At 40.3% G+C, this 14,696-nt stretch overlaps 1 protein-coding gene across 4 annotated transcripts in view; it reads left to right on the top strand.

Annotated features, from left to right (window-relative positions):
* The window catches only part of TMEM178A (transmembrane protein 178A), a 53,378-nt gene that overhangs the window by 30,427 nt on the left and 8,255 nt on the right, over positions 1-14,696 (top strand). The window contains exons 2-4 of one of the 4 annotated variants that reach the window (XM_073214102.1): positions 9,557-9,582; positions 10,141-10,254; positions 13,031-13,213. In XM_073214102.1, the coding sequence (XP_073070203.1) occupies positions 13,108-13,213 (106 nt within the window). In that variant the 5' untranslated portion in view covers positions 9,557-9,582; positions 10,141-10,254; positions 13,031-13,107. The remainder of the gene's footprint in view (positions 1-9,556; positions 9,583-10,140; positions 10,255-13,030; positions 13,214-14,696) is intronic. The other 3 variants (XM_073214108.1, XM_073214100.1, XM_073214095.1) reach the window with 3 other exon arrangements.

Raw genomic sequence — 14,696 nt, 5'->3', positions numbered from 1 at the left:
ATGCGGAGAAAGGGGAACCCTCCTACACTGCTGGTGGGAATGTAAGCTTATTCAACCATTGTGGAAAGCAATATGGAGGTTCCTCAAAAAACTAAAAATAGAAATACCATTTGACCTGGGAATCCCACTCTTTGGAATTTACCGAAAGAATACAACTTCTCAGAGTCAAAAAGACATATGCACTCCTATGTTTATTGCAGCACTATTTACAATAGCCAAGAAATGGAAGCAACCTAAGTGTCCATCAGTAGATGAATGAATTAAGAAGATGTAAGGTACATATAAACAATGGAATGCTATTCGGCTGTAAGAAAGAAACAAATCCTACCATTTGCAACAACATGGATGGAGCTGGAGGACATTATGCTCAGTGAAATACGCCAGGCAGAGAAAGACAAGTGCCAAATGATTTCCCTCATTTGGAGTATAACAATGAAGCAAAACTGAAGGAACAAAATAGCAGGAGACTCACAACCTCCAAGAAGGGACTAGAGGTTACCAAAGGGGAGGGTCTGGGAGGGCGGGTCAGGAGGGAGGGAGAAGGAGATTGAAGGGTACTATGTTTAGTACTCATGGCATGGGGGGTCACAGGGAAAAGAGTGTAGCACAGAGAAGGCAAACAGTGAATCTGTGGCATCTGACTACACTGATGGACATTGTCTGCATTGGGGTGTGGGTGGGGACTTGATAATATGAGTAAATCTAGTAACCACATTGTTTTTTCATGTGAAACCATAAGAGTGTATATCAATAATACCTTAATAAAAATTTTTTAAAAAAGAAAAATTTATAGTAGAACAAGCTAGTATGTTGTGGAGAGAGACTCTAAGCAAAGACTACCTTTCATCTCTTTCAGGCACTTTCTATATCAAACACTTTTCTCAATTCCTTTTACTTTACTTGGAGTCTTATTTACCTTTGGCTAGAAATCTCTCTCCAGTACAGTAGCCACCAGCCAAAAGAGACTGTTGAGCGCTTGAGAAGACACCTGTCTGAATAGAGGTGTGCTATAAGAGGAAAATACCAGATTTCAAAGACTCATTGTGAAAAACAGTATGTAAAAGATCTTATTAGTGAATTTCAAAATATTGGTTGCATATTAAATTAAAATATAATAGAGTAAATCATACCTGTTTTGTAGTGTGACTATTAGAAAATTTAAAAGTAGCTATGCCTCATATTTCCACTGGACAGCGCCATTCTAGATTCACTAATTTTGCACCTCCCTCCTCAATTCTGGAGACTTGATGATGGGTTTGTCCTCAGGGCTTGACCTTCAGGACTGGTTTTGGTCATTCAAGGCTTAAAAGTCAGTGTTAAGCCACTAAACTTACTGCGCTTGATTTATTTATCTAAATGAGAGCTTTTCATACTCATTAAAAAAGGTGACCAGGGAAACATTTTCTTTTGTCCACTTAGCACCTGATTCCCTTCGAAATTAAATCTCTCTGACAAGAACATGGCAGCCAGCCTGCCCTTTGACTCCACAACTTATCTTTCCGTTTAAACTGGGACGTGTGCAGGAACAGCTGGGGGCAAAAAGTTTTTTCTATTTCTTCCCATGGGGCAGTTATGGAATTCCAAGTTGCCTTCAAATGTTTTAGGAAACGATGCAGACCATACACTGACCCTGTCATCTGCTAGAGAACCTGACCCATTAATCATACTGCTGTTATCAGCAACTGTGGCTGACGTATCTCTAAAATGTCACGGAGCCAGAAAGAAGCCACAGCCTCAGCTTTTAAGGCACTTGGGACATTCAGAGGGAGGCAGATTTTCTGATCTCCTAGGAAGTGATGAAGACTGAGTAATCAAGAGCCAGATTGTGTGGTTCAGCCTCTCACATCAAAATAAAGCTAGAGGGCCTGAGGACATGGACTGTAATGTTCAGGGAGGAGACTTCCTGAGTGCAGGCAGGGGTCCTGAGGGCTTAGTAGGTGTGGGGTTGTTCTAAGGTAAAGGCTGTAGGTGTAGGAAGAAATGGCACAACACTGCCTGGGGGCGTATCTGCGAAGGTTGGGGACATTCACAGGTTAAGTGTAAGTGGGGCAGGGGATAAGGATAGATGGCAGAGCCCAGAGCCTGGGTTTGATTTTGGGGAGACCCCATGGTGTGTTCTGGGTGGGGCAAGACAGAGCTGGGTGGTGAAAACCCCAGGCTTATTGCTTTCAGCGTCCACTGGAGATTTCTCTTCTTTTTCCTTAAGTGCGGAAGTTGGCACACTGGCACAGCATTAAGGCTATTTAATAAACAATTACATAGTACTTACTGTGTGCCAGGCACTTTGTTTTTAAATAAATACATAATTATGGCAAATAAAACTGTGTCTCACTTGTAGTAATCAATTAAAAGAAACATTAAGTTAATGACACTATAAAAGGCAGGTGGATGTTGCAAAAACCCTAAAGGTTTTCATATTCTGTATTACAAATGGGTAACTGAAGCTCCAGAGGCCCCAGAGAGCAGATTTGTCTAATAGTGGTCTGCAGCGTAGGTCAGAGGAGAGCAAGGAGGCCAGCCAGTCATCTCTTGCGGAGTGAAGTGTTGGGAGTCTTACACCAAGGTGGCAAGCATGGGAGCTGCTGGATAGCCCCCGTTCAGGCAGCTGTTGCCCATGTCTGTTTTCTTTCTGCATACTTGTATTAACCTGCAATGCCCTTTTAGGGTACAGACTCCTACTGTGGCAATCATTATGTTTGGGGAATGTGAGCCGGTGCCAAGAGATAGCTCATGATCAAATTCTGACATCTGTTAACTGCTTAGAGTGGGCCACATCTTATGCTAAGTCCTTGAGTAACCTCTTTCATTCCTCTTAATAACCCCGTAAGGTATCTGCCATTATTCCCCCTCTTTTACAGAAGAGGGAAGAGAGGCACAGAGAGCTTGTAATTTGCCAAAAGTCACACAGCTGGGATTCAAATCCAAGTCTGTCTGACTGCAAGGCCTTTAGCCCCTACATATACTTCCTCATCATTGACTGGTGCTAATAACTTCTTTCAGCATCTTCTGCTGTTTCTGACATTTCTTTTTCATTTAACCTAGAGTATGGGTTTCTATGACTTAGCTTTGAATTTGATTCCTCTCTCTAAGCACCAGAAATAACAGAAATTCACCAGCCCTTGAGCCCCCCTCTTAGCCCCTGTGCAGCAAATTTTTATATCTTATTTTGTGATTTATATCATCATTAAAGTGAATCTACTTGGCCCTTTAAGAAGCTAATCAATCACTAAATATAGACCACAACTTGTTCTTTCCAACCCTCTGCATGTTTCTTCCCCCCGTTGTGTGATGCCATCTGGTGCAATGAGCTCATGCTTTTTGTGTTCCTTTTCAGAGAGCCAGATTCATTGCTCTCTAAACTCAGAAAGCCAGTTAATTTCAAAGTTTGCACGCATGGCTTTGAAAACATTTGAATCTAATGCCTCCTTGTGGATGTTCACAGTATCACCCTCTAGCGTAACACCACATGGACCTTTGTCTTTACCACCGTCTACGTATATATGTACTCTTTATCTTTCTATCAGAAGGACCTTATCTGTCTTTGGCAAGCATCAAGCAACTACAGTCTTTTCCTATGTGATTTTTATCAAGTTTCATTTTGTCCGTTTTATATGTATGCTGTAGGAAGCCAAACCTTAATAACATACTTTCCCTTTCAAGTCTGTTTGACTTTCTGCTATGACAGTGGAACAAGTGCTTCAGAACAAGGGAATAAAACAGCTAATGGCAGGCCTCTGACACTGCTGCTGATCTGTCCTTCACTCCCACTTGCTCTTCTAATTCTGCCTGATGTCACTAATCACCTTCCAAAAGAGTAGAGCGCTGGGGCTGTAGCATATTTTCTTGCAAACTCAGCTGAGATGCTCTGGGCTCATCACCAGATGCGCAATCACTGGGATCTTTGAGTACTGCTTTTACTGTCCAGGCCAGACCTTGCCACCCTCCTCACCTCCTTTCTCTTCTTACTTCAGAATTCTGGGCAGTTTAAATTTAGCCTGAGAGCCTAGTGGGGAAGGAAAGGTACTTTTGGTGATATGTGCACTATTTACCTCATTGCTGGCACATGCCAGACTCCCCCCAGGGAAGCAGGAGAGCACTGGGCCAGCTGCCCACCTCCTTTCTGCAGCTCTCTCTACCCATTGGGGTCATGCCTATTCCCAGCAAGAGACAGAGGAGGAGATGGGTCTGAGAATATTTACAGAAATCTAAAAGGATCTACGCATTCCCCTGGCACACGAGTTCTAGGGCCAACCCTCTGAGTCTGTGAGCATGATGTCTTCCCAGTCCACAGCTCATTTCCAGCCTTAAGCGGCTTCTGTGAGGTGCGGGTATGATGAAGTCATTGAGTTAGCCATGCAGCCAATCCAATCTCCAAATGACATGTATTGATAGGTATGGATAACATACAATTAGGTATCAGCTTTGTTTCCAAAAGAATATATGTTGGCATTAAACTAAAAAAAATGTGCTTTTCACTTCAAATCGATAGTTTAATAACTATAGTTCTAACCACCCGCAAGACTAAGATGCATTTCTAAACGATTAAGGATTTCTAACTTCCCTGAGTGAGCAGTATACAAAGTTTGGGTAGCAGCATGTATGTTAGAGCTAGGTTACTACAACCTCTCTGAGCTTCAGAGTTTTCTATCTATTAAACAGAGCTAGTAACACCTGTTTTCTGTCTGGCTGATAGGAATATTGATGAGTATCAGATGGATTTTGTCAAATGCTTTTTCTACATCTATGAGATGATCTTGTGGTTTCTGTGCTTTATTTTATTGATACGGTATATTACATTAATTGATTTTTATATGTTGAACCAATCTTGCATTCCTGACATAAATCCCACTTGGTCATGATGTACAATCCTTTTTATTTGTTGATGAATTCAGTTTGTTAGTACTTTGTTGAGGATTTTTGCAAACATATTCATAAGGAAAATTTGTAATATTCTTTCCTTGTGATGATTCTGGTTTTTGTGTCAGTTTAATACTGGCCTCATAAAATTATTTGAGAATTGTTGCCTCCTCTTTTTTTTTAAGAGTTTATATAGGATTGTTAATTCTTTAAGTATTTGGTAAAATTCATCAGTGAAGACACCTGGACCTGGCATTTTCTTTGTCAGAAGTTTTTTAGTAACTTAATTACTAACTCAATCTCTTAACCTATGATAGATCTGTTCAGATTTTCTATTTCTTCTTGAGTAAGTATTGGTAGTTTGTATCTTTCTAGAGTTTTCCATTTCATCTGTATAATTTCACAGTATTTTCTTATATTCCTTTTTATTTCTTTAAGATTGTTAGTGATGGCCTCTATTTTAGTTTGACTCAAGAAGACTTGAGTCTTCTCTTTTTGTCTTGGATAGTCTATCTAAGGATTTGTCAATATTATTTATCTTTTCAAAGAACTGATTTTTGGTTGTATTTTTTTCCTCTATTTTTCTATTCCCTATTTCATTTATTTCCACTGTAACTATATAATCTCCTTCCTTCTGTTTGGGGTTTAGTTTGCTCTTCTTTTTTTAGTTCCTGAAGGTAGAAAGCTAGGTTATTGATTTGAGATACCTTTTTTTTTAATGTAGTCATTTGTAGGTATAAATTTCCCTGTAAGCACTGCATGAGCTGAATCCCATACATGTTGGTATGTTGTGATTTTTTTTCATTAATCTCAAAGTGTTTTTAAATTTCTCTTGTGATTTCTCCTTCTACCCAATGGTTATTTAGGCATTACTTAATTTCCATAATTTGTGGATTTCTCAAATTTCCTTCTGTTACTGATATCTGATTTCATGATATTATGGTCACAGAATATACTTTGAAGGACTTTAATAATTATTTTAAATTTACTGAGATTTGTTTTATTGCTTAACATATGGTCTATCTTGGAGAATGTTTTACATGCAGTAAAAAAGAGTATATATCCTGCTGTTGGATGAAACAGAGAATAGAAAAATAGAGAAAATAATAGGTGTCTATTTGGTCTATTGGTTTATATTTTTGCTCAAGTCTTCTGTTTTCTCGATCTGTCTAGTACTGAAGTCTCCAACTGTTATTGTTGAAATGTCTATTTCTCCCTTCAGTTTTGCTTCATGTATTTTGGGGACTTGATTGGTAGGTAGGTGCAAATATATTTATAATTGCTATAAATTCTCAATGGAGTGGCCCTTTTATCATTATAAAATCTCTTTCTTTGTCACTAGCAACACTTTTTTTGTCTGAAAGTCTATTTTTTTTCTGATATGAGTATAGCCATTCCATCTCTCTTTTGATGAGTGCATGGTATACCTTTTTCCATCCTTTTACTTTCAACTTCTTTGTGTCTTTGGATCTCAAGTGTGTCTCTTGTGGATGTCATATAGATGGATATGTTGTTTTATTTACAATGCCAATCTCTGCCTTTTGATTGGAGTGTTTGATCTACTTAGAGTCAATGTAATTCCTGATAAGTTAGAATTTATACCTGCCATTTGCTGTTTGTTTTCTTTATGCTTTATGTCTCTTTTGTTTTTCAGTTCCATCTTCTTTTGTGTTAAAAAGATATTTCCTACTAACATTAATTCCCTTTTTGTTTCGTTAATTATATTTAAAAAAAATTATTTTCTTAAATCATTATCCTGTGAATTACAATTAACATATTAATTTATAAAAATTTAGTTTGGATTAATCCCAACCGAATTTCATTGGTATAAAAACTTTGATCTTCTATAGCTCCGTGTCCTCTCCTCTCCTTTACAGTTATTGTCATACAAATTACATTGTATGCCCATCCACACAGACTTATAATTATTGCTTTATGCCTTTAAAATCAGGTATAAGAAAAAAAGTTACAAAATACATTTATATTGTCTTTTATGTTTACTCATGTCATGACCTTCACAAATGTTATTTCTTCATGTAGATTCAGCACCTGTCCTTTGATTTCAGCTTGAAGGACTTCCTTTAATATTTCTTGTAGGACATGCCTATGAGTGAGAAGCTCTCTCAATTACTGTTTAATTGAGGAGTTTTAATTTTTCCTTCATCTCTGAAGGATAACTTTGCTGTGTAAAGAATTCTTGGTTGATAATCTTTCTTTCAGTGCCTAGAATATTTCATCCCACTGCCTTCTGGCTTTGGTTTCTGAAGAGAAGTCAGTTACTAATCTTTGGAGGATCCCTTATATATTACAAATTGCTTTTTTATTGCTGCTTCCAAGCTTCTCTCTCTCTCTCTCTGGCTTTCAATAGTTTGGTTATGCTGTATCTGGTATAAACTTCTTTGAGTTCATCGTATTCAGAGTCATGAAACATCTTGGATATGTAGACACATGTTTTTTTTTAATCAAATGGGAAGTTTTTGACAGTTATTTCTTTAATGATTCCTTTTGTTCCCTTCTTCTCTCCCCCTTTCTGGGACTGTCAAACTTATACTGGTATGATTTATGGTGTCTCACAGATTTCTTAGGTTGTGTTCATTTTCTTCATTCTTTTTTTCTTATTTTTCTCAGACTAGGTAATCTTAATTCACCTATTTTCAAGTTTGCTGATTTGTTCTTCTGCCTGCTCAAAATTCTGTTGAGTCCCTCTAGTGAATTTTTCATTTCCATTATTGTACTTTTCAACTCCAGAGTTATTATTTGGTTTTTCTTTTTCTTTTCATACTTTCTATATATTACTTATATTTTCTATTTGGTGAGACATCATTTTCTTACTTGCTTTTAGTTCTTTGAACATATTTAAAACAGCTAATTTAAAGTATTTGTCAGGTAAGTCCAATGTCTGGGCTCAGTGACAGTTTCTACTGATTGGCTTTTTTCCCCCATGTATGGGATGTATGCTCTTGTTTCTTTGTATGTTTTGTAATTTTTTGTGGAAAACTGGGCATTTAAAATCATATAATGTAGTGTTGCTCTGGGAAAAGGGGGTTCCTTGCCCAGGCGAGTACCTTATGAATGCAGTGAGACTGAATAAAGGCAAGGGCAAGAAGTTGGGGGCTCAAAGGGGATACCACACTTAGTTTCACAGCGGTAGGTCTTGGTCTCTCCTGACTCCAGCATGGATGGTACCTCCTGCTTCCCAGCTTGGGCTTACTCCTCTCCTGGCACTGGGGCTTCATGGCTTCCCCTCCGCCAGCCACTGTTCTCTCCTATTTCTCCCTCCAGGACCCCATGCTGGCACTGCCCTCTCCCTGCTCTCCTGGCTCTCCCACTTCCTGGCAGCCCTCCACTTCCTCACTTCTAGCACCGGGAGGAAGTCTGTGGGCGGGTCTCAGATGCCTGGCCAATTATGTCCCAGGAACTGAGGAGAGGAGTGTTTCCTCTCCACACATACAATGGATACAGTTAAGACTAGGTAGGAATTCTGGTCAGAAATTTCCATTTTCTCCACAGGTAGCAACTCTAGAAATAATTTTCTTCCTCCTCCACAGAGTTTGTTATTGTTTTTATGTTGTTGCTGTTTGTTTCTTTAGTGACTTTCCTGAACTAATTCTGTAAAGGCCTTATATTCTTTGTCATATGTGGCCTCTGAAGTCTGTTTTTGGCAGGCTTAGAGGGAAACTATTGATTGGACAGACATGCCCTTAATTATATGGACCCAGTAAGTCTCCCAGCCTTTGCTGACAGGCATCTATGTGTGTGTGTTGGGGCACGCCTTCAACTCTGCTTTAGCCTTCACTGTCTGCTTACACAGAACCTCAAGGTCAGGCTGCGGATGAGTAGCAAGTGGAATGAGAGTTTTGAAAAATACAAATGTAAGCTGTTAAAACATTTGTAGTCTGTTATCTTTTACTATTCTCCTATCAGATTGTTTGCTCTTTGTAAACATAGGCATTTTCTGATTTATAAATGTCTGACTTATATGCCTGAGACCTCACAACCACTGCCACAGGCCCATGCTGAAAAAACAGTAAGAAAAATAAAAGAGCTTGAGTTTTTGGAAAACCTGTGATTTCATAAGAAAAAAAAAATTTAAAAAGCAGAGATAGTCTTAGGCAGTGTATCTCAAAGTAAGATTCAAGGGGTGAATGCCTCACAATTATTTGGGATGTTTATTAAAATTCAGGTTCCTGGCTCCATCCCAAATCTTGATTTAGAATATCTTGGGTGAGGTCCAGGAACCTACATTTTTATCTAGCATGCCCAGGTGATTCTTAATGCATGCTAATGTCTGAGAAATGCTTTAGAGAAGATGATCCTGAAGGTACCTTCACATCAGGGACTGACTGGCTTATGATACATACTGTGCTCAAATATTAATCTCTCCTCTTCAATGCCGGATTTTTAAAAAATCACTCTATTTTTATTCTTTTTCAAATTCCACCAACTAGAGATTTACTTGCATCGATGAGAATACTTTTTAAGCAGCTTCCAGGGCTTTCATAGGATTCAGGCTGAATCATGGGATTCAGAAGATTTTAGGGGAAAAATAGGCCTGTATTAATTTATACAATAAAAATATGGGTTTGGAGGGGTGGTAGGAGAAGGTACTAGATTTCAAGATACTGTGCCTGTGCTGACCATGCAACCAAAAAAGTGAGAAAGTTTTTTTTTTCTTTCTCCTCTCTACTTTCAATATTAGCCTTTCTCTCAGGACCCAAAATCCAGGTCAGTAAAATTCGTGTTAAGTAATTACATCAGCTGCCCTGGGTTAAATAAGCTCTTGTGGGTTGTCTAATCACTACCTAAACCACAATGTAGAAAGTAGTTTTTCTGTAAAAGTATCTTCTGGTCCAAATAGCACACTTCCTAATCAACTTTTTGATGCAAGCCATTTGAGGGTTTGAGAATGGGTCAGTTTCAGACACATGTAATTTATTTTTAAAATTCCAAGTTGATTTCTCCCAACCATCTGTAATATTTTTTAGGCCATTTCTCCTTGAGGAGTTTTGTGTTTAGTTCATACAAACTCCATTGAAAACAATTAGGGGATTTTAGACCCTTATAATTTAATACATTCAAAAGTGAAACATGTTTTTAAACATTATTTCATGTTTTAGGTTTTCACTGCTCTGACTTAATGAGAGTAAATCAAGAGCTTCCTATCCCTTCCTATTCCTTCCTGTCCCATTCAGTGCAGTTTTGAATACACTTCTCTGCATTTGATCTCCAGGATTCTATTACAGATGCACAGACCAGTAAATCGCATTTCGTATTTCCTTCAAGGTATTGCACAGCGATGCACAGCTATCAAGTACCACTTTTCTCAGCCAATCCGCTTACGGAACATTCCTTTCAATTTAACGAAGACAATACAGCAAGATGAATGGCACCTACTTCGTGAGTATTTCTGGGAAAGGGTCAGAGGAAATGGTATCTTTCTGAACCAAACGTATTCCTATCAGCCCTCTCAGGTTTGGATGGAAAGATGCTGCACCGATTATATGTGGGCCTTTGGGCCCAATACAACTTGATCAGAGACTCAGAGAGTCATTTCACTACACTGTGGTTACAACCTGTTTGCAAATCAAATGTCTGAAAACAGGCAGGAGGCTTTATGAGATGGTGCAGTGTATGTGTCTGCCCTGGTGACATCTTGCGTAAGTGGCCTCCTGAGTCCTTTCTTTACCAAGTCGTGGATCACAAGGAACTGCATTGCCATTTATCTCAGTAGACCAAGGAGATTATACCTTAGGTACTTACTGTTGTTTTGTTTACACAATATTCATTTTTGCTACTGTGACTATCTCAGTCGTTGGAATTTCTACTAAAGTATCTTTATGAGTGTATGTCATAATTTTCTCAGAGGTTGTCTGTTACCTCTACATCTTGATGAAGAAATTCCGGAAAATGTGAAACTCTAAAGGGGATCTTGTGATGTGACACTAAAGAGGACTGATATTTTCCTGAAAACTGTTGATACATAATGCCTGGTGACAGATAACTTAGGAAAGCAAAAACTAGACCAAATTCTTTTCAGTGTTTACCCTAATTAGAGGTTGACATTTTCATTATCCAACAAAATGAGCAGCAAGGACTTTATCAGTCTCGTTTGGTGACCAAAGAAAGCCACTGCAGAAAACCAAGCAGAGTCTCCCTTTGTAAGTGAATCTTTCTGCAGATCAAAAGACTCTGTTTTGAATTGCAAACATGTAAATGGAAGCTCTTATGATATTGCCACAGCAGTGACCTAATATTACAAATATTATGACTGGCAAATGAAGGGCTTGGAGTGTCATTGGTTGAAATGTGGTTTATTTCTTAATAGTATGGCTGCTTGAGAATTGTTCCCACTGGCTGACCTTAATGATTATTTCTCAGCAGATCTGAGGGCCTTATCTAAGCATTCTTACATCTGCATTCTTTGTGAACTTGTTTGTAGTTCTTTGCCTTAGTCATGTGTCCAGAAAGCCACAGAGCCCCTGGTTTCAGTCAGGAGAGGGAAAGCCAACACAGGATCCAGAAAAAGACCTTCATCTCTTTAAGAGTTTGTACCTTGTTTTGTCAAGCAAGATGTACTTGAGCATTCTCCTCTTAAATCCTTTTTGAGATTCTCCTGGAAAGAGGCTTTTAGCAGCCTCCTGCATGGCCTTTTCTTAGAAAGGCACACCTGGCAATCTGTGCCATGTTTACCAGGTAAGCTTAATGTGTCTGGTACAAACGCAAATGCCATGTGGATTATATCTGAATATGGTATCTTTGAATGATCATAGATCACTTAAACCACAGGGAATTTAAGGGGTTGTGAGAAACAGTGACTGAACTATTTCTACATTTCCCCTGCTCAGATGTGGCTATCTCAAAACGACTTATACCCTTAATATTAAACTCAGCCCTTTTAAATTATCACTTCCTCCAACCCCTCCTCTGTGATGTCTATATTTCCTCTTCAAGGCAGCAATGCCCAGCTTTGATTTAAGTGCTCTGAGCTGGAAATAAGAAATCCCTTTAAAAGAAAGGGGTGGTCCACATGTAACCAAGAACAAGCCTGGAGGCTACCGTAAGCCACCCTCTGCACAGCACCTGTAGGATGTCCAGGGGCCACATGAACATTTAATGAGGTGGCAGCCTTCTGGGCACTTCCACTGTAGGAGCAGCCCACACTTCCAACAGTGGGGCCCGTACATGTGCATAGGAGTGCATGATTCATGTGCACTTGCCCAGACCTGCTGACTGGCCTCAGAGGCTACAAACCTATATCTGGGATCTACCATTTTAAGAAGGATCATAGAAATTTAACTAACAATTTTTAAAATTGTCCAAAAAAATAAATAAATAAAAAGGAAGGAAGGAAATACAAGAAGTAAAATAGCAGGATGGTGGTGATCAGAGTGCTACCAGAGGGTAGTGATCAGAGTGAAGGTATGTCCAGGTACATGTAGTCAGTCCAGCTCTTGGTTTTGCCTAGAAGGTGCCGGAGGGCTGGGGTCCTGGCCCAGTGATCACAACTTAGTTTTTATGTGACCTAACCTGACAGTTGTATGTGCAGTGGACGCTTGAATCTTGGAAACAGTCCCTCCTTAACCTGGGTAAACGGGTATGTGGGTTGTGGGACCTATGATCAGGGGAGAGGATATTTATGAACAGATGCCTTGTATGTAAATTTGGGGCCCATTTCAGTCACCATGGTTGCTCTTACTTTCTCAAATCCTTTTTGAAAATAGGCAGTACATGTAAATGAAACATTAAATAATGGCACCCATGGTGTTCAGGTAAAACTGTATTTCACTATAGCTCACTTTTCAGGCAACTTCTCCAAAGCCAGATTAATTATACCACTAGAAGGTGGTAACCTACATTTATATTGCTCTTTTCAAGGTTAATAAAGAAATGTCCCAATTCTACCTCACTCTCAGTTTACTAAGTAACTGGCTGCCTCGAACCCAAGTTTACCCTGGCCGTGTCCTCTGGTGTGTTCTCTCCTTGGTGTGGGCCTCTCCATGGACCCAGAGAAAGTAGACTCTGGCCCTCGGTTTGTTGTACCCCATCTGTCCTCTTAGGACATATCTGGGGAGAGAATTCCCTAAACCACTTTGGTCCTCTAGGCCCTAAGCCTGCCCGTGTAACTTAACTGATTTTCACAATGCATATGACCTCGTCATTCTCTAATTCTCAGTAACTTCCCTGCTTATCACTTGGAATGTCTGTGTTCTGAGACTAGACCTGAGGAGAATCACTGCTGGCTTCCTGGGCATGGCTGTGGCCGTCCTGCTCTGTGGCTGCATTGTGGCGACGGTCAGCTTCTTCTGGGAGGAGAGCCTCACCAGGCATGTGGCCGGGCTCCTCTTCCTCATGACAGGTATGTGCAACGGCTCACGTACTTCTCCCGGCAGGAGTGAAGGCTGTTCTCTAGGTGGCTAGCTTCACTTTGTCATCTCCCTGTTGATTTTGTTTTCACTTGTGAGAAAAGCAACCAGAAGGTCCTCTGATTTTGGTGGATAATACAGAATTTAAAGAAAACACCAGTATGAAAAATACAGCCCTAATTTCTCCATTTTTGAAAGGTTAGGTGGAAATGTCTTGGGTTTAATCTCCATGTGAACCAGCTCTGCTTTTTCTGTCCCCATCTTTCATACTGTGCCCCTAACCCTGGCCTGGACTCTAGGCAAACATGGCCCATTGCTTATCAGGAGCCCTGGAGGAGAGAGGATGATAGATCACAGTGTAGCCCACCTGTGGGACTGAAGGTCAACTCAAAGTGCATCTCTTAGTGCTGGTGTCATTGTGTTCTTTTTACACACCAAACATTCATTCATTTCCCTCCACAGATATTTTTTGAGGACATACCATATACCAGGCCTTGCTCTAGACACTAGAGCACAGGGAATAAGGCAGACCAAACCCCTTTCCATTTTTGTGGTGGGGAGACATGAACAATGGCTGTGATAGTGATAAACGCTGTGAGGAGATAAACACAGCGAACCAGGGGACTCAGGGAACCTCTTGCTGAGGCAGCAGTTTGTGAGCTACAGGTGACAAGCAGTCAGCCTGGGAACGTGCTGCAGGCGGAGGAGGTTGAGACAGCCAAGCCCGAAGGCAGGGGTGGGTGGAAAGAAGACAGAGTGGTTGGAGGGCAGGGCAGGAAAAAAATGGTCACTTGAGGCGGGAAAAGCAGGCAGTGGATTGGACTTTAATCTAAGGGGAGGGAAGCCACCAGAAGGTTTTCAGCAGAGTGGGTTGATCTTAAAGCAGGGGACTGGGAGGGGGTGTGTGGAGACATGACTGGTCTTTTTGATTAGCAAATGAAGGATATTTTTGTTTTAAAAGGAGTCAGGAGCTGAGTTGACAGGTAACACTGACTGAAGGTAGCTGCAGGGCAGAAATCTTTCCTTCCCTTTGCTTCTTCACAACAAATTAATATTTTAGTGATTAGTGAATGCCAAATTAACAGTTTCACCAAGTATCCTCACTGTCAGAACTAATGTCACTCTGGATGAAATAGCTTATTTCCACTTCCCTTGAGTTCAGTTCCTCAAGGGTCCACGCCTGGGTTTTCCAGCATTTCTCACTGCAGTGGTCACTCACTCAAACCCATGCTCTGGAGGCCGCATACCCCTCTGGGTGACACCACTTTCTGTCTGTCTTTTGGGGCTGATAGGCAGGGGCTGACAACACTGACAAGCTGCTTCTGAGGCTTAGAACCGAACAAAAGTGTTAGAATGAGTCATACTGAACATTTATATGTTCTGAGAGAGAGGTGGACCTGTCCTCTGAGGGAGGACACATGTTTTCAGGGAGGTTCAACCTGCTGCCTAAATAAGCCAATTTGCAGGCAGAGGCCC

The sequence above is a fragment of the Manis javanica genome, chromosome 1, assembly GCF_040802235.1.
Source record: "Manis javanica isolate MJ-LG chromosome 1, MJ_LKY, whole genome shotgun sequence".
NCBI classification, from domain to species: domain Eukaryota; kingdom Metazoa; phylum Chordata; class Mammalia; order Pholidota; family Manidae; genus Manis; species Manis javanica.
The sequence above is the reverse complement of the archived record's forward strand: the minus strand, read 5'-3'. Positions and strand labels throughout refer to the sequence as shown.